Below are 20742 nucleotides of genomic sequence, written 5' to 3'. Positions count from 1 at the left end.
CACGATGGGGAAAGACGGACCGGACAGGAGCGAGGGAGAAAGAGAACGGGGGTAGTGGTGATCATAAGGCCATTTGCCACTCTGCAGCCGTGCGGCGGAATCCGAGGATCCACAGCTCATTTCACGCATGATCTGCATCATGACAATTCATTTGGCTGACGCAACTCTGCAAACTCCCTCTCTTTTGCTGTCTCTCTCTCTCTCCCTCCCTCACACACACACCTTTCTAAACCAATGCGCTGGTGCCACTGCATCACGAAGAGTGCGTCATAGAGTCTGACTGTGACCACACACACACACACACACACACACACACACACACACACACATTAAACCTCTGCTCTTTCAGGCAAGACAATCAGGGTATCATTTTCACTTCCGAATGCAAACCGGGGAAAGATGACTGTGGTGGTAGTGGTGCCACCCCCACCCACCTCCCCAACCCCGCTCATTCAATGTGCTACCCACCCCCAAGTCCTGGCCCATCTCCCAAAACTGGCTGCATCCCAACCAACCAGCCAACCAGCCTGGCTGATCTGATCAGATCCCTCTCTCCACTCCAGCAACCCAGCCCCTCTTACCCCCTTCTCTGCATCCGAAGCTTCCGCGTGGTCTCAAAATGGCTGCCGCCGTCACTGCCAGGTGTGTGCCCGCCCTAAAGAGATGGGGGGAAAACACAACCACACATAAACACGGAGTCCCCCTGCCATGTCTGGGATGCTTAGTGTCGTTATCATTCCATAAATCTAAAAAGCTGCCTTGTTATCCACAAACGATCACTGCAGATAGCAATGGATGGATGTAATTTATGGTAATTGTAGAGCTTTAAGGCAGTAACCTAGTTTGGAGTTGTTACGTGCAGGATTGGTTTTGGGGTCGTGTAGGGTGACTGTCGCTTGTGGTTGGTGGGAGGGAGGGGGCCCACCAGACGTTGGCGTTTTTTTTATGGAAGGGGAATGTGGGACATAAAAATCGAGAGATGCCCTCCTAGCCTCTCACACGATTAGCAGGCGCCGTTACATGGCAACTAATTAGCCATCAAATTAGCATGTGAGGGAGATTAATTAATCTATTATGGTCGACTCGTCAAGAAATATTGTGCACACTTTGGATTTTAAAATTTTGCAAACCAAGGTTTTGTCTAGGTAATAGGCTATTTAAAGACCTAATGGCAATTGGTGGTAGGGGGATTTTTTTTTCCATTACCAAATGAGTCTTTGAAATTACGTTTTTAACAGATCACAAGTTTCAGTGTCCACGACCTTATACTGGCCCGCAGGCCACTGGCTTGGCCATGTATCTCTGAACCCAATAAAATCCACAGTTCTTTTATAGACTGGAGGGGACATAGACATTAGTGGTTGTTTGAATCAATAATGAACCGCATTGAAACCTTTCATTTGAAGGCCGTGGCCATGGCTGGAAAACAAACTCAAGCTACCCTAATGTGTAATTTTACTGTCCTCACGTTCAAAGTCAAGGTAGCCAAAAGGTCTCAGAGACTCAGAGGAAACCATTTCACCACGAGCCTAATGAACATGGACTCGTAATTAAATCTTTTTCGAATGTGCTAATATTTGCCAAGAAGGGCTTGACACAAAACAAAGAAAAAGGAAATTGATAGTCTCATATTCTTCTGTTTTTTTGTTTGTTTTCAAGAGCACTTCTGGGTGCCAAAAAGCCCAGACAGGACCCAAGGACACCATAACCCATTGGCATACCCGAACTCCTGGCACCTCTTCCCAACTTCATGACTGCTGGAGAAGCCAGAGACCATTTCCCACTAACTGAAGCCTTCTGGTACGTGTTAGTGCAGAATTAGTGGAGTATGTCGTGCTTTGACAAACATCCATCAAGGATAATATACAGTATATACCAGTGATTTCCAAGTCCTCGGTCACCAAAGTACAAGTGTTAATCCAGTGCCATTAAAAAAGTTTTGGTCCTGCCGCTTGCTTAGCACCCTTAAGCCGAGGTTCCTTGAGCTGTCGAATGCACTTACACCCAATACAAACACATATACAGCTACACAGGTGCCAGGGCACCAGCCAATGTGTGTGTGTGTGTGTGTGTGTGTGTGTGTGTGTGTGTGTGTGTCAGTCCCATGGGTCACATAAAGCAGAAATATGGCTTTGGCGGCAGACACCAGCCGACTGATCTCATACTGTAGCCATTTCTGCGCTCGTTACTCTGTGGGAGATGTACAGCAGGTGACTGCCTGAGCCCCCATGCAGATCTGCGCTGCCCTGCCTGGAACCTACCCGCCTCCATCTTGGAGCTTATCTCCGCTCCTCAACACACACACACACACACAATGAGCGCGTCATGTGTTTGCCGAGAGCAATTACAAAATGGTCGTCAAGTGATTTGCTCACTAGCTTCAGATGTTAGCGGGATGTGCAAATGGCGCATCAAACCTGTAAGATATTAAGAAATTTAAAAATTCCCTATAATGCCTGCTGTCACCAGGAGTGGAACCAGTTCATCTGAGGCTGAGAATGCATTGTGGTTTACTCATTTCCTATGTGTCCATAAGATGCCATTCTGTCCATTTTGACACTGAATAATAAACTTGGCTCTGTTCTTTAGTCTGGTATTCTGTTCCTAATTTGAGACTTCTAGACTTATACAATTGACTGATTTACACAAGTTAACACAGTAGAAAAGCACAAAACAAACAGGGGTTTCACACAGACAGTCCAACAAATTCACACCTGAATCGCATCACATAAAAGACACCAACATAAATCCTGTATTGGCAAAACAAGCTAAAGCCGTCTGTTGAAGTGAAGAGCAAAGCAAAGAGGGGAAGTATAGAGGCCTGCTCTAATCAGTTTTCAAATCTGATAAAAAAGGGATTACTCGCATTGACAAATTCACTGGAACATCGAGGCAGGGCAGGGACTGGCAGCGACTTGGTGATTAGCTTTTGAAGACGCTGGGCGGTACCAAATTGGTCTGGGGCTGATTTTTTTTGTACCCTTATCAAATAGAAACAGCAGGGTAAATTATCTCCTTTTTCATGCTGCGATTTTCTAATTTTTGTGAACGCATAATACACAAATTGTTCAAAAATGTGAATATCAAACTATGACTATTGCGAAAACCAAGCCCAGATTACGAAATATCAAGCTTAGATTTGGTCACTTCTGGATGACGAGTCACGTCAATATTTGTATCAACCAAATTAAGAGCATCCCACATGAGCGCGTTCTCAAAAGGACTAAATTAGCAAATGCGCCACTGAAAGCAGCTCCTGCGTTAGTAACGACGTCGGTCAGAAACTCCCATCCTGTGATCCATCAATAATGGAGAGCCACTGGGAGATCTAGGCACAGGGACCACTGGCTGTGCCCATTGGTTAATTCACTAATTGGACCAACATCCTCCACGCAGCCCACTCGTTGACAGCCCAGCTGTATGTTACTCAGTGTGAGCAACAGAGGAGGCTGCTGGGAATATGACCAAAAATTTGCATACGGCTAGTTTCTGACACTAATGAGGCCAATTAGGCGGATGGTGCCCATGGCAACAGACTTGCCATTGGTTGGCCCAGACGGCAAACAGCGTTATGGGTAACAGAATGTTGGTATGGAGTCAATAAAGGCTGTCTATGCTGAGACTGAGGCAAGGCCGATAAAAATCCCACTTCACCTGATTTCCCCTTTATTTAGCTGCTTATTAGGCTGGGGAGGAGAGAGGCCATGGTGACAAAGGGAAGGGAAACAGCCTTGCACCTCTGGAGCAGCTCTCTAGCAAACTAACTGGATTCAAACTCGCCAGAAGTAGGGCCTCTTAGACAGAGGCTAGTTAATACACACCGGCTGCGACGACGACACACACACACACACACACACACACACACACACACACACACACACACACACACACACAAAAAAAAGTGAAGGTAAAGCAAAATCCACAGCATCTGCCTCCAAGGACTGTGATATGCAGGTGCGAGGACCTCGCGAAAATGCAGAGCCAGACACACGGCAGGCAAGGTGACCATCACCACCCCAGTCTCCACACTCCCTCTTTTTCTCTCCCCCCCTTCAACCGCAACACTTAAAGCACCCCGTCTTCATTAAACAAGACAACAGCTCATTGTGGTCGTTGCCATGACAACAGGCCCTTCTATTTTTAAGCCGTGCCACTAATCAATTCCTGCTCTGCTGTCGCCCGAGGGAGGAGGGGAGGGGAGGGGTGAGAGGGGTGCGTTTGGTGGTGGCGGCGGGGCGGATGGGGCAGTAGCAGGGGGCAAAGGGGAGGAAGTGCGTCGAGCGTGAGGGGGAGTGGGGGGTAGGAGGCTGTGAAGTTCGAGACAAAGAGAGACAAGATGAGGGGGAAGGGGGTTTTTAAAAAAAGAGAGAGTAATACGCAGTAACACAAGCAACTAACAGCGATTTACAGTTGTGCCGTAGCAACCATTACGGGACCACAGTCAGGAAGTATTCAGGCCTCGTGCTCATGCAAATCTTCCCATCATGCTTCCCACTCAGAGCGAGACGACATGTATTTAACTGTTTAACATTCGCAATTAAATAACCCAGTAGACAGTTTCTATTCCTAATACAGACCCCTCTGTGGCAGTGAAAAGAACTGACTGACATCTGTGTTGTAGGTCATTTAAACAAGTTCATTTACAATTAACTACATGTATATTAACTGAAAATTAACACCAGCTTTTCTTGATTGATGAAACACTAACTAGGTTTCCATCCAACTCATTCACATATTTTTAAGCACATTAATAAAAATGCCCAAAGAAATGTGCTCCTATCCGCTGCACGATGCAAATTAAAAAGGGCGTCTTTTCTAATTGTGTAAGTAGTTGTAAACAAATGTAGGATCAAAACTTGAGGTTATGAGGGCAACTTCAACAGAAACACATAATAAAATCACAACAAATGTAATATGATAAGAATAAAACTGTTTCTTACTACCTTAATCACATAATACTCCATGTGAATTGGGATCAATTTCTTATTCGATTTAGAAGATTTTAGATAATTTAAATCTTTGTCTCTCAGGATTTCCTACTCAAATGGTCAAAATTCACATCAAAAAGTTGAATGGAAACACAGCTATCATCTGCCTTACTTCTGACCACTGGTAAAAGAAACCCTGTCAAATTTGGCTCTCAACACCAAAGTAACCCATTTCGAAGAAAACATGTTCTTCACAATCAGAGATCGACCAGCCATTATGCTTCTTCTTCACTCTCTTTTCTATTGTGTCTTCTTGCTTGATAGGTCTACGCTGGTCTAATCTTAGAATCGTCATCGTATGAAAGGGAAGATGAGTCACTCCTTTTAGGCAGAAAACCCTAGCTCAAATGCACCGAAGGTTGACTAGGATTTCTCCTCCATTAAGGGACTGTGTGTGTGTGTGTGTGTGTGTGTGTGTGTGTGTGTGTGTGTGTGAGAGAGAGAGAGAGTATGGAACATGGAACACGAAACTTAAAGAGAACGATGAATACTGGAGGATATCATCTAGACATCTAGACAGGAAGGAGGACCTTTGCAACACAGGTTGCACGGCAGACAAAAGGCCAACTTGCACACAAACATGTCAGCTCTTCAGCAGAGGCATTCACACTTGTTCGATTGTGCCTTTTAGACAACAAAAACCAGAGGAGATAAGGAAAGGGAATAAAATAGACAAACAAAAGATTAAATCCAGATTCCTACAGAATTTTAGTGTGTGTTAGTGTGTGTGTGTGTGTGTGTGTGTGTGTGTGTGTGTGTGTGTGTGTGGGTGGGGTGGGGGTTCATTATTCAGTTATTCCACATTGGATTGTACAAGTCCTTTCTTAGTCAAATGGATCATTGAATCAGCTGTAATTCTGGGGTTATACATGGGTTTTATTAAATAACAGTTCCTGTAAAGTGGCCTTCAAGTCACAGGGGAAAATACGATCCAAGTGGTTCTGCTTTTGATGGATGACTTAAAAACATTTGCCACCATAAAGATCACATTTCCAAAGCCTTATGGTATCTAGAAGCAACTACAAAATCCTCAGTGTGCCTTGCTGTTATGGCAGTCGGACTTGCTGTCAGTCTTGGTGAGAATTAGTCTCCTGTTCCTTTAAAAAAAAGCAGAGTCACAATATTTTTTTTTTTTTTTTTTTTCAAAGCCAGGGTACCCAACGGAGTCAAAATGCATGCGAGCCAGTCTAAGCCGGTTTGTAACCTCAGGGTATGGAATTATCTCTTAATATGTAGCCGTTAGTGGTTAGGACGTCACACGAACACAGGGAGAGAGGGAGGGAGGGAGGGAGAGAGAGAGAGAGAGAGAGAGAGAGAGAGAGAAAGAAGGGGAAAGAGAGAAAGAAGGAGAGGGAATGAGTGAGTGGGAGGGAGGGGTACAAAGGGGATGGGGGGGGGGGGGGGGGGGATCGAAGTCCCTGAGCTTTCGGGGCAGAATGAGGGAAATCTACTTGTTTTCGTGAAGGCTGAATCCAAAACCTGGCACCTTGACAAAAAGGCTCATTGCGGAACTTCAGACCACAGGGTGGGGCATACGTTGTTTAAACAAAAAAAAAAAACTGAAAAAAGACAGAGGAAAAAAAATGGAGGAAAAAATGCTGGAACTTGAGCCATCTGGAGAGAGTGAGGTAGCAGGGAGATTTTTAAAATGGGGTTGAAAGTATGGCACAGGAGCTATGGCTTTAACCAAGAGAGAGAGAGAGGGGGAGAGAGAGAGATAGACAAAAAGAAAGAAAGAGTGAGAGAGAGAGAGAGAGAGAGAGAGAGAGAGAGAGAGAGAGAGAGAGAGAGAGAGAGAGAGAGAGAGAGAGAGAGAGAGAGAGAGAGAGAGACAACAATGCACACGCTCCAAATACCCTGTGTCACACGGTTTCGCACAAGCACAAAACAAAGGCATACGTTGATACGAGAGCCTGTTAAAAAAAATAAACCTCACACTTCGTTGAGGTCATTAACACAACCCGTCTATGGGCACAACAGCCTGGCTTGCAACACACTTCAGTGTGTCCAACACCCAGTGCTTTATCAAACTGAGATAACATGAGCAGAGGTACCTATCTTAGCTCTGAGAGCAATGGGCTTATGAAAACAGTGATTTTAAATGCAACACACCACCAAGAACAACAACGGAGGGCCATTTCTTGGATCGAGCACTCCATGGCATGTTGCCAGGCTGATCATTTTGCAGGTTTTTGCAGGGGCTTTTTTTCGTAAAGATAAATTAGCGTCTAGCGATGGACTAGTCAAGTCAGCTGCAGGACTGTTGCAATGGTGGCCTGGAGCTAGACGACAAAGGAAAAAAGCAAGGTGGCGAAGAGCAATCTGTTCCACTGCATGCTCGTCGTCATGCAAGAAAGGGCAAGGAGAAGGGGGGTTTGTGTGTGTGTGTGTGTGTGTGTGTGTGTGTGTGTGTGTGTGTGTGTGTGTGTGTGTGTGTGTGTGTGTGTGGAGAGGGAGGAAGGGAGGAAGGGGGCGTTCACTCGGGGTGCCGATCACAGGGACCGAAGACTGAATTAGGAAGCCATGTCATGGAGATGCCGAGACACGACACACACTCACAAACTATTTATAATTCCAACTTGTTGACACACTGGACCTTACTCCTATATGAAGAACCTACCACAGTGCCCTGCCCAATGACCTCAAAAGGCTCACTCTCTTGCAAGCCAGCAAGGTAAAAGTTAAGCATTAAAACCTGTGAAGATGGTCGTACCTGCTGAAAAGACATTTGGAAAACAATAACCCAAACATGTGGTCTGACTATTGTTTGGGCTACTCAACTACACACCCGAGATAACAGATGATGGATGTGAGGGGGGTAGGTCATGGGACGTCAGGTTGTGTCAGGATGACTTCTGTGGCTGCAAATTGAGAGTCCTTGAGATTTTACCCCCTGAAGTTCAAGAGCAAAGTGAATTTGAGGGTTCCCTTCAATACTGTACAAGAAACAAGTCTAATGTATCTACAGTGATCAAGGTGCCTGGTGGTACAGTGATCAAAGTGCCTGGTGGTACAATGATGTGCTTATGGCTTTTTGTGAGACATAACTGCATCCTCCTCTATTCTTCTCCATCCGCTGTCCTTCGCCAGCCAAACTTCCTTCTCGGTCATCTTCTCTCAACTCTGCCTCACTTCTCCATGTCATTCATCCATCCCTAAATAACTCCACGATTAAGTTCTTCTTTTCTCATTTCCCCATCCACCTCACCACCCTTTCATCCCAAGTCCTCTCCTGCATCACAAACGGGACTCTCACAGATTGGCCAATCGCAGACAGCTGGTGCCACAAGAGAAGAAGCAAGTAACTCCTACGGCCAACCGAAGACAGTCCATAACAAGCACTTCTAGCTATGCCTCACTGACAATTCACATGGCCACTTTAAATAAAGTGCCCTACAGTACCAACAAACCATCATATCATTAAGGAGGAAGCAGAGAATAATTTGTAGACATGAAACATTAGATAGATTAAAGTTCTGAAAAAATTGGTTTTACCCATGCAATACATACTGAAAAGAACAAGTTTGCTTGAACTGAGGAGGGACACAAGACTTGCATCACAATCACACTAGCCCCTTATCTTTCCGTATCTGTCCTCATCTCCACTTCCACTGGATTCCACTGATCTCTGACACAGACGACCACCACCACCACCCTCACCAACACAGGTGAGCTGTTCCTCTCCAGCTGGGAGAATCCCTCGGGTTGTTGCTGCTGCGGTCGTCAGCTACGATGCTGTGCGTGGCTGTTCCCTGCTGCTGTTTATCCAAGCTAAAGTGCTGGGGAGGCCCGCTAATTAAACTTCACAGGGAGCCATTCATCTGGCTGATTGTTTCTGCGTGGGGTTTAATAAGCCTCAAACAAGGGCCCCTTGAAACACGCCCATTCAGGTGTTAACAAGGCCTGTTCATCAGCGCACAAATATGCACACATACACTGACTATAAAACAAGGAGTTGCTGAGGGTTTCTACTTTCTTGTGTGGGCATCTTTTTTTCATTGAGGCGGCACAAGTCAATGCTTCCGTTTTTTTTTTCTGCTTTGAGAGATACCACCACTACATAATCACCATTTGACTCAAGCTGCATTAATGACTACTATGTAACAACTTTATTACTGTGATTATATGACTAGTCTACTACTATGATATCAGAGACAATGAGACAATCATAATATCCGTGACAAACCATCCTTCACTTTCATCGGTCATTAAATTATACTTTAATTAATTTGTAGTAAAGGTTGTCCCTGCAACTATTGACAGCTAAATGAAGCTACACAGACAAGACTACAACAACACACGAGGGGAGCAAACAATGCCATGCATCCTGGACTACAACGGATGAGCAGGAGTGCCTACTGTACTCTGTGCAACCTTTCTCAAGGACAAGGGCACCATCAGTGAGGAGCACGAGCATCCATCCACCTCAGGCTCGGCAGACCAAAAGGGGTGGGAGGGTGAAGGGATGGTTACAATTTCAGAAGGGCAGAAAAACAGCCACGCCAGAAATTTGCAGGTTAAGTATTGGTGTGGTTGGAAGTAGCAGATCGTGTTCACTGTCTGATGCACACAATGGCATAAGAGGTCGTCTCAAGGTGTCGCAGAAATGTGAAAATATAATCCCGGCTCATGTTGTTAAATTTTCTTTCGCTGTCGTCCTATTTTGCTTGCTGTGTGAGATGAATCCCTTGTTTATCGCCACACTTCGCAGGCTTTCATTAACATCACATATCAATTAGTAGCACGTGCCAGCAACCGGCAAAGCCTGCTCTCTCACTCCCCCTCAAAGGATTTTCACTTGGGCGGATTTTTAAATAAACTTAATTTTCCTGATTAAGAGCTAATTATACTGATTTCTCTCCTCTCAAACAGCAGTCATTCATCTCTTAATTTCGCGTAAGTACAGGACGGGAAATGAGGAGGGATTCTAAACGGGGCACTGGAAGAGACCCCCCTCTTTCCAACCTCTCACCAATATGAAACTCACAGGGAGGAGGTGCTTCGCGGAGCTCTGCACAACCGATTGGGGACGTTGGAGACCCCAGTGCCTCACAAGGCAGAGGGGTGAGAGAAAACGAACAATGCCCCCAGCTACCTTCACCTCTTCAATATTGCATGGATGTTATTCCCTCATTTCACTCAGTCACCAGAAAGACAGATGTCCATTTACTAAGAGGGCAAACTCTGAATGACGACAATGAACAGAATGAGACAATGAACAAAAATGAACATGCCATGGTGAATGAGTAAGCTGTGGTTTTGGCTTGCTCAATGCTCTGCTATAAAAAATATTTTGCTTGTTTTTGCAGTGGAGCTTCTTCTCTTATGCATTATGGCCAGTGAAGTGTTAAAATTTGCTTTACAGTCTTTACAGAGACGCATGCCTGTTAGTTGGAATGGCTGAGGTAATGATGCTGGTCATTACTCTGTTTTCCTATAGGACTGACAGGAAATGAGGTCAGCGCTGTGCCAGGGCACATGGACGTTATCGGTGTGAGCGAGCGAGTGAGCGCAGCAGAGTAGCACACAGCTGACCGAATCCTGCATCCTCTAATCCCTTCCTGAACTGGCCACTCGGTGATAAAGAGGGGCATTTTTTTTCAGTCACCGCTCTGTTTGAAGAAAAGAAAAATAAGGGTCTAGGCTATGTTTTCACTGACCCTTCGTGATGTCTGGGGTGATGAGGGCATTCAAGACTCAATTATGCTTGGCCTTTCCCTACAAAAACCTGGGACAAAAGATCACGACAGAAGGTCATGGAGGTCAACATCAGAGCGTCTGATGTGAATATTGTCTCTTGCTCCATGCAACATGCTCTCTGTCAGATTGTGACAATGCAGTGGAGATTGCCAAGATTTGTACAACATTATGTCAAACTCCAGGTGCTCTGGGACATGGGTATTATGTTTACAGAGCTTGGTACTGTTGTTTTGTCTGCTCAAGCAGCCTCAGGGACAGGGCGGGTGTGCATTTTATTCGTTAAGTCCCATTTTGTAACTGTAAGAAGAACCAAGGCCATATCTGCTTTGTGTGTTTGTGTGCATGTGTGTGTGTTTGTGTCTATCACCTACCATCGCAGCTTCAGTTTATGGTGGTGTGGGCTAGCAAAAGATGTCTTGTCCACACTGACATCATAAAGACAGCATTATCGGAAATCAAACGCAACAGTAGTGAGGGAAAATACTGTGGCTCCATAAACACAGTCAAGTCCAGTGGCTTCAGACTGACCGCAATCCGCAGCCTAAATCAAAACCTAATAAGGGGTCACTCGTGGACCAATCCCGGGGGAGATCCCAATGAATCCTTCAAAATAAGACGAGACAAGATAGATGCCACTTCTTGACTCTGTTGTTTCAGTTCGGGAAGCACCTAGAGACGCCTATCGAGGCGCCTCGTGAGGCTTAACAAGACTGGGCCGTTGCCAGCGATAAGGTGGCCGCTGCACCATGGAAATTAAAGTGTGCATGCTGCATGAAATCCCTTCGCAGGCGGCGCCCATAAGCTGGGAGGCATCCACCGAGGTAATAAAATGAATGGCACTGAAGGGGAGGAAAAAAAGAGAAGAAAAGGAAAGAAAGAAAAAGAGAGGGAAGAAAAATAAATACCACCCAGCCAAGTATCTTCTGTCTGCGGAGACGAGGGAGTGATCAAAACAAAATGGCTTTGAGCAAAAAGAGTCAAAAAAGAACAGTGGTAAGGCCTTCCTGAGTGTGCAAGCTGAGAAAGTGTGTGTGGATGGGGAATGTGTAAGTGAGAGAGAAAAAGAAAGAGAGAGGGAAAGAATGAGAGAACTCCATCAGGTACGTTGGAGTCTGGCTTCTACAGCGACTTTTCTTTATTTCAAGAGATATCCTAACCACAGGGTAATCACATTGCATTGCTGAGCGAGGACCAGTAGAATGTAGTGGAATGTAAAATGTGGTCAAGTGTGCCCATGCAAAAACAAGCAAACTCACAAAAAAAGGTGGACCTTCACTGTTTCATATATACGCCTTTTTTTTCCTCACAAAAAAGCCACAGTATCCTATACAATGGCTATAGATACCAGAGATTCCTGGGGGAGAAAAACTGCAAACTGCCCTACTGACTTGAATCTTACCTGACTTGGCTTAATGTGCAAGACCCAAGGAGTCCCAAGTGTACACTTCACAACAACTTTGGAGACATAACAGGGATAACGTCAAGATGATCATGGTCCAATTGTCTGAATTTGGAGAGTCTGTGGAAAGATGTTACTGATGTTTCTAGGCTGCAACTAATTGCTGCTTTTTATGCATGTTATAAATCATATAATACACCAGTATATACATACAGTAGCCTACAATACATACACTACATACAGTAGCCCATATGATCAAATAATTGTATCATTGAAGCAATAAAAAGACCAGAAGACGAGGATTTGATCAGTCTGTGAATCTTTCCCCGTTGAATTCCACTGTCTATTTGTTTGAGCTGACAGAAATTGAATAATGAAGTTTAATCCTTCTAAATTACTCGAATTTTGTCTATTATCTATCCATCAATCTTGGAAAGTCAATTTTCAACAGTTCTGACTGCTATTGGCGAGTGCAACTTGAAAGAAAATGTGACTTAATAAAGTGCTACCAGTTGTAGTAGGCTACTGTCCTGCCAAGTTAGAGACAACTGACTCCCATAAAATATTCTCAAAACCTACGACCGGCAGACTCTTACGGTTTTGCAAGTTAGGTACAGCACTGTTGGTAGTCTATAAATTAGGCGCTGTCTCACTTATGACATGTCTGCCGCACCAAGAATAATAGATGGCATATATTATTGATCTGCGTTTCTTTTCCAACGTCATCTACCCGAGTTGATCAGTGACTCCCTGTTTGTTACAATCAATACATGCATTCACGTCGGAATTAAATTTCAGTCTCACGCATGTCAACTGCTGGGCAGCCATTTGCGTGCATATGGAGTTGAGGGAACGTCCTCACTTACGTAAATGGCTGATGCATTTTCGGATTTTTTCACCCCCTCTAATTGTACAGCTATCATCTCACCGTGAACTAGCCTCACTCCTTGCGTCCTAAACACTGTTAACCGGAACAGTAATCACAAAAGACCTTCAACTACCTCTCGATCATGGTTATTATGTGTCAGTGTTAGTGAAATACATTGTAGTCTGATTATGAAATCGTGATACAGTGACTAATTTGGCTATTTGCATTGTGTGCAGCGCTGCAACTGTAGCCTTCTCGCACAGCCAGGAGGACGCAAGGCTTTCTCCGCCAATCTGGGTTAACCCCCAGAGACACGAGATGAAACAATGAAAAGGATTTGAGACATTAAAATGTTGCATTCGCCTAGTAACTTCTTAATATTATTCACAGAAATGACGGTTAATAAGTAAACATCGCGCACGTGAAGGAGTTCCGTGTGTTGTAACTCGTAGGAGGGCTTCTCGGAGCATTTTAACAGTATTAGCCAGCTACTCTAAACTGTTGGATACAGATAGCTTGCTAGCCTAGCCGCAGCATTTGAACTAGCGAAGCGGCTATGCTATTGTCTGGCTTTGCACCATAATTGATCCAACCATATCATCACCCCGTAACCTTGCACGCGATTGTTGACAATGCTGAGGACATCAGTAAGAATACGGAATAATCTAATTACAATGGTCCTATTTTGAAAATCGCTTAATAGATCGGCTAGGCCCAATTTATATCCTCGGACTCACCTGATTCTCCTTTACCCTTCAGGTTCCACTGGCTCCGGGTTCACTATCCGATCCTGAAGCGCTACAGTAGCTCCTCACGACCAGTCCCCGGCACCGGCAGGCAACACAAAAGCGCTGATTGGGCCTCGACAAGTACTCATCCCCTTGGTCTCTGCCCAGACAGACGGGTTATTGGTCGGCGGCTGTGTCGGAGACGCGCCCCTATTAAGGTGTATGTTGTTGTCTGTGTCTGGAGGGGAGGGGACAAGAAGCTCTGAAATGATGGGAACTAAATGGGTTGTTATGCGCGTCGTGTCGGCAACACAAGGCGAGCTCACTACATTGACAGATAAATTGTGGCCAGCCATATTTAACTCCCTCCTCGTGCCGCCAGCGCAATGGAATATCAGAGGAACAATACTGTCTGGACGATGACTCACTTGAACATTGTAGCGTTGAATGGAGCCTAGCCTAACTCTTAAACTTAGGCTACACTGTTTTAATATCAGCTCATTGCGTTATCTCATTGAGTTATTCTGCATAGAGCATTCTTTTTGAGATGTGAAGTCACCCATGATGCATCAACATGCACAGATATGGGTAGGATAGGCCTAATTATTAAAATGGGGCTGAACATCTTGGTAGCTTATAACTTTACATTACAGGGTTGCTGCATGGTTATGGCCGTGTGTCTTAAGTTAAGTATGCTATGGTGAAAATAAGTCCGAATATTTTAGGCTTAGTTTTTTTTAGCGAATTGATCACTCAAACCACTGATTTCTCCAGCGCGAACAATGCAAGCTACGCTTACTGACCTACTTTAATTCCTAATGCATGGTTTGGTGAGATTTAGTGAGTTCATGCACTCTTGGCAACGGACCGATGGCTATGATACATGCTGAAGGTATTCTCGCGTCTTGGTATTTTGTCCATGTAGCGGAATGCTGAGCAAATAGGTAGGCTATCCGCTCAGTATCAACACTTGACACAGAGTGCTTGCAGGCTGCCTGCTATTGTATCTTCTCTGTCTTGTCCCTATGTGATTTTGCATTCAACATCTGTCCAAGACCTGCCGCTGAAGTGAGTCCGTGTAGTCCAGTAGGCTTTACATTCGGATCGGCAGTGTTTTGTTTTCTCACTCAGGCATTCGTTGCCCAAAATATTAATTGTTCCTCGAAGCACTTTGCAGCCGGATAGCTTAAACTACAAGTCTATGGGCCGCCGTGTGATCAGACCATTCATATCGCTTTGTGATGTAGTGAGGTGTTATTAACTGAATCACTATTAGGTTATTATTCACCATTCAGAAATCTGTTATAATAGCCTATGTCTCAGTAGTAATTGAGCCCTCTGGTGGTTCTTGGGTGAAGGGCGAATTTTGCTTGTGATTCAGCAATTCATATTTCTGTTACAGCTTGTTTTTCAGTTCTGTTCACTAAGTTGTATATAAAACTCTAATAGGTTACTCTATCCTAATATAATTTGTAGGCCTGCTTTTGAACAATAAGACCTGGGAGCTATGATAAGTGATTGAGTAGGCTCAGTATGATAAACATTAATGAAAGTAAATTAATTAAACATTTTGAACTTATGCAATCTACACAATGAAAGAAAAGTTCTGGTTTAAAAGTTTATTCTGCAAAAGTCAATAGCTGAATATGTCTGTGAATCAGTGAACCTGATGCTTAGATGTAAAGATACAATACAACAGTATTTCTAAATGTTAAAGCCTACCTCCAGTATCATAAACCCAGGAAGTAAGGTGGAGAGAGTCAGATAGTAGTTGCATGGCTGTCTGGTTTGCTTCAGCTGTCAGTGTATTACAGCATCTACCCTCTCTGACAGCCTGTTCTCACTTCATTTTCCCAAGTTGCCTTTGCACACGACAGCCATTCCATGCTTTCACATCAACGGTCAACAGCTCTGGTGTCCAAAATAACCCACAATGACAGGAAGTCACCCTGCTGACACAAGAACAACTTCCTGTAAACTGATGGGCACACAAAATAAAGAGAGAGGGAGAGGGAGAGAGACCAAGCTCACAGTGCCCCTCCCTTTGGTTCTGAAGCAGGCAGGCAGGTCCAGAATCAGGGCAGTTAGAAGATGATGCCCTTGGGAGCAACACAAGAACAATGACTTGAGTGAAAGTGCTCAAGGTCTCCTTTAAATGACTCACGTGGGAAGAGCTTGGGTGTGGAGGCAGCGAGTGCATGATATGGGCACAACACGAAAACAAAGTGCAGATCCTTCAGGCAGAACTAGGGGGAAAGGCCAGATGTGAAAACAGTAGACACATTGAGTGGGGGAAAAAAAATCTGTTCTCTTCATAAAGTAATAGGATGTTGTTGGGATGAATCAGAACTCTCAAGAGCACTCAAGAGATAGAAGCGACTGTCATGAAGGGTTTTCAGGGGACCTGTAAAAATTGCAACATCACAGATCTGTGCTTGTAGAGGCCTTGGAGGGAGTTGTGGTCATGCTAGCTTTTTTCTTGATGATCTGCTGTGCTGTCTCTGTGCTGCAATAGGGTTTATAGTGTGGGGAGCCTAGTCAGAGTTGGCTGAGGTATTAGATAGATTAGTGTTCCACATGCAATGCCTCTGCAGTGTAATCCTCATGACCTTCCTGGACTGGTCATTTGGTTTTATGGCACAAGAGTCTAAGAGAAGAAGGTTGAAGAAGGTGTCAAACACTAATTTTATATATATATAAACAGAGGATGATGAGCATTAATCTTAATATACATTATTGGGATACTATAGCACTTTATTGAAGTGCTGACAAGTGATTTTCTTCTGTCACCGTGGATAAATGCTCACTACTGTATCAGTAAGAGAAGTGTATTTGATATTCATTTTTAATCTGACATTAACCCCTCAGCGACCTTCAAAATGGCCAGTAGCTTGGTTACATACACATGTAGGAGAATTAATTGATGTCTGTTGATTTGATCTGGCCACATTCCATCTTATCCACTCCCTTCATGCACTCCACCCCAAAAATCCTTCATTACCATTTCCCCAAAATCTACCCATATAATCCAACCTATTGCACCAAGGGTGGGTCAACATGGGCCTGCATTAAATACTAGATCTAAGTAGATTAAGAGGTTTAACTCTTGATTAAAAACCCAGAGGAAATAAGGAAAAAAACACCCATCATCTGTGGTGCTTTTAAAATGACAGCCTTCAAGAGAGAGTAACAACCCAAGCTTTTTGCTTTCACACCAACACATGACCAAGCACACACACACACACAGACAAATATGCAGATATTTCGACAAGTTACCTATAATTGTGTGGTTTTAATGATTTTATATATCTCCGTCCATGAGTTAAATGAGTAATTATATTTGTTAATGTCTAGTGTTGTCTTATGAAATAGGCCTAATGTTGAAGTGTATCTGTCTTATGTTGTCTTATGAATGAGTATGAAGACAGTAGTGTTGATTAAAGAGGAATTCATGCTTGGCCTTTTTTCTATTTTCAATGCCTAATCACTAGTTCAAAGAAAATCCCCTTCACTCTGCCATTCAGACCACGCGGTAAGGAGAAGTTTAAATTCATGACAAGGCAACCTCCAGCTACAGAGAAACAACCACCAATGAAATATTTAAACAGACACAGACATCGGTCTTTAATCAGAGTGATAGTCTTGCATCAGTCGACCATTGAAAAAAAAGACAAGAAAAAAACAGCTATAAGGTCAAAGAAACTCCCCCATCTTGTGGTCATGTTGTTTCATTGCTGTCATACATCGCCACCACATTCCAAAGGTTCTGAAATTGTTTAATTTTTGTAAAATATTAAGAAACATTTTTAAGTAAGATTTTTTTTGTGCCAGTACACATATAGAGCCAGCTTTCTGTGAAGTCTTGGTGGTGGGGACAGAGGGATAATTGTTGATTGCTGAGAAGTCCCTAAGCCCACGGCTTAATCACTGCCAACAAATATTTACTGAGCACAAGATTACCCAAAAAACAGACCACATTTTCACAGCTCTACATACCCAACCTAAACCCCACTTCAGACGACATGCGTGTGGAGGTTGACCAATGAATACTCCTGAAAGATTTATTCATTTTCACTATTAGAGGGGGAAAGCCCAACACAAACTCAGAGTGCCTCAAAATGCAGCCTATCGGGTATCAGTGTTGCGCATCCAAATCAGAAGCATGATATTCTTATAAGGCTGAAGTTATGTAAACAGGCAAAGTGCATTTTAGATGAGCTTACCAATGTTATGCAACACTTAGGGGAGCTGGTATACTGTAGCAGCAGGACAAAGAACATGACTCTAGACTGCTGCCGCAACGAGGACTTAAAGAGGACATGCTGTTCTGAGTGAGGGAGGGTTTGTGTGTTTTCACAGGAAGCAGAAATCTTTTTCTTTGGTGCCACCGCATTGACCAAACACAGTTGTTAAAAAGACATTTCAGTCTTCAGTCCCAAAGCTGAAGAATATTCTAGTAGTGTTCATGTTGCATTCATAATTATGATTCATTTATATTTTTATTTAAAATACAGAAAAAATTATAAGTAATGACAAATAATACAAAAAGTTTACCTTTTGACATCACAGTCTATGTTAAGTCATTAAGTTACTTGATTCACATAATATAAGCCATTTCACCTAACGAAATAGCATCATTTTATTGCTCAGCATCGCCTATCTTTTTCCTGAAAATATGACAGCTGTTCTATGTTAAGTCATTAAGTTACTTGATTCACATAATATAAGCCATTTCACCTAACGAAATAGCATCATTTTATTGCTCAGCATCGCCTATCTTTTTCCTGAAAATGTGACAGCTGTTCTAGGAAAGGTTCTATTGAGAATTTATTTATTTATATGCAATGTATATGTTTGTGCCACAGAGGGCAGTGTTGCACCACTTACATTTTCACAGTATTAAAATTTTATATTTTACCCACTTCTCTTGCAAAGTGATCTCAGGATAGCTGCTGTTTTATGCTGTTGCTGTTGCAATTCCTTGACGGACTATTATGTACAAATGTGCTTTTACAAATGTCCATAAGGTTGTACTCTAAATGACTAACTAACTAATAACTAATAAAGAAAAGTTTATTGGAAAGATCCTTTACACTGTTCATCTACTGAGGAAGAACTTTGAAATGCTTCCTCCTTGTAGGGGGGAAGAGAGTAGGCCTATTATAATCGGGTCCATTTGCGTGTGTGTGTGTGTGCGCGTGTGAAAGTACTGTTCTGATTCACACATACAAGACAGAGGGTCACCATATCTCTGTCCTCCTACATGGTTATCCGGGTCCGGCTTGAAAAGCAGATTCTGGAGTTTGGTTTCACTTTGGTCAGTATTGCATGACAGGGCGAGCTCTTATTCCATATTGAAAAATAGACAGTTATGTTATCACAGTTATTAAGAAAACCTGAATAAGATTCTCAGGGAGAGTCAGCCTCTCAGTCAATTTCATAGACATTCTGGTCTTCATAACATGCAGTCTTTCTTACCATATTCACACTTGCAGTTCTCCCTTTCAATCAGAGGAAGATGCTTTAACTAATCATATCATTTACATAGCTGCGTGTCCACTCAGGGAACATCCTGAATTTCTAATCGCACCACTGGCTTATCATTTAATCATTTCATGACCTGACTTCGGGGGTTATGTGAGCAATGAAAAGGTAGTGGATGGGGTGTATCTAAGAGACTTGAATTTAATTAAATCAAAGACCTTGATGCATGAGTCCCTCTCACTGTAATTTATGTAGATGAATTAATCTTATATTTCTTACATTTTAAGAGGATATAAGTTTTGAGTTGAGGTTATTCATGTTTCAGCCTAGGTGCATTCTGGATGAAGAGCTCAACATGGAAGATGCTGCTGAAACAGTCACAGAATTTTTACAGATCGTAAATGGTACATTTGAGAATGTCTTCAAATATTTCTTGAATTCATATATGCTCGTCCTCAGACCTGTTTTTAAAGTTCCAGTTATAATTATGGATTAAAACTGATACATCAAATGCTATGGGTGTGTTGGAGTGGGCATCTAAAAATGTCAATTCTACCATCAGTGTAAGGTTAAATATTTGTATGTAATATATAGTGTTTATTATTGTTCCTTGTGTGAACATAATTTAAGTAAGACTGGTACAGTACATTTTTCCATCCAAATTCCATCCATTTGTGCATGTGCACTACATACTGAATTGTGTTCAGGAAATGCAGATGCAGTGTCCTGTCCAGGATAATTGGAGCCTTGGTTAAAAAAGGGCCATAAACTGAGCCAAAGGTGAATTCCACAGACTGGCCGTCTTGATTTAATAAGGGCTAATTAGCATTTAAAAGTGCATTTACATGACTACCTCTATGTGTGCCTAGCCTGGCAAATGAGCCCTTAGCAGGTTTAGGAAGCAGTGTTGAATAGTGTTCTTAACTGATGCTCAGTGCACTGAAAGCTCTGTTCATGATGACCATTCATGACAAACTGTACTATGGAAAGAAGCATCTGATTGATTGCATAGTCAGTGCATCTGAGCAGTGCAAATTATCTATTCTATACAGTATGTATACATACTGAGGAGATCACTTAATCAACATTACTACATCACCCTTTCTTAACTGTGAAATCAGTGTTGCATTGTCCGATGAAAATGCTTAATGATGGACTATATTGTCAATTGCAATGGAGTTAGATCACCACTGCTGGTTGGTGTAGGGTTGTAGGAGGGGCCTCAAATGGCTGTTTGGGAAGAGGATGCAGCAGTCATACCGACAACTTGCCATGGCGATGTATGTATTTCCCCAAGGACTCATCACAGGTATCTCAGAAGATGAGCCAAAGGTTGAGCTGAAGCTGCCAAGAAGAATTGAAGACAATGTAAAAGGCTGGAGGCACAGCCATGCAAACTTGAGAAAAAGGTAAACATGATTGTAGGGCTATGGTGCTGTGTCAGTTCTCAAATCTCTTGTAAGCCAAGATATTGAAAAACATGTCTCCAAGACACACTATTAATGAACATCTGATATGGGACACCCTGAACATCAAAAGACTTAATAGTGTCACAAACTGTCATTTTAAGATTTA

The 20742-nt window shown here is 43.2% G+C and overlaps 1 protein-coding gene across 1 annotated transcript in view; it reads right to left on the bottom strand.

Annotated features, from left to right (window-relative positions):
- The window catches only part of gatad2b (GATA zinc finger domain containing 2B), a 37169-nt gene extending 23326 nt beyond the window's left edge, over positions 1 to 13843 (bottom strand). Inside the window, exons 1-2 of the mRNA XM_048229311.1 lie at positions 13693 to 13843; positions 582 to 655 (exon numbers count right to left, since the gene is read on the bottom strand). Of these exons, the coding sequence (XP_048085268.1) occupies positions 582 to 595 (14 nt within the window). The 5' untranslated portion in view covers positions 596 to 655; positions 13693 to 13843. The remainder of the gene's footprint in view (positions 1 to 581; positions 656 to 13692) is intronic.
- Between the last annotated feature and the right edge of the window lie 6899 nt (positions 13844 to 20742).

Source organism: Alosa alosa, chromosome 20 (genome assembly GCF_017589495.1).
Source record: "Alosa alosa isolate M-15738 ecotype Scorff River chromosome 20, AALO_Geno_1.1, whole genome shotgun sequence".
Classification (NCBI taxonomy): domain Eukaryota; kingdom Metazoa; phylum Chordata; class Actinopteri; order Clupeiformes; family Clupeidae; genus Alosa; species Alosa alosa.
This window is presented reverse-complemented; position numbering and strand designations above follow the sequence as displayed.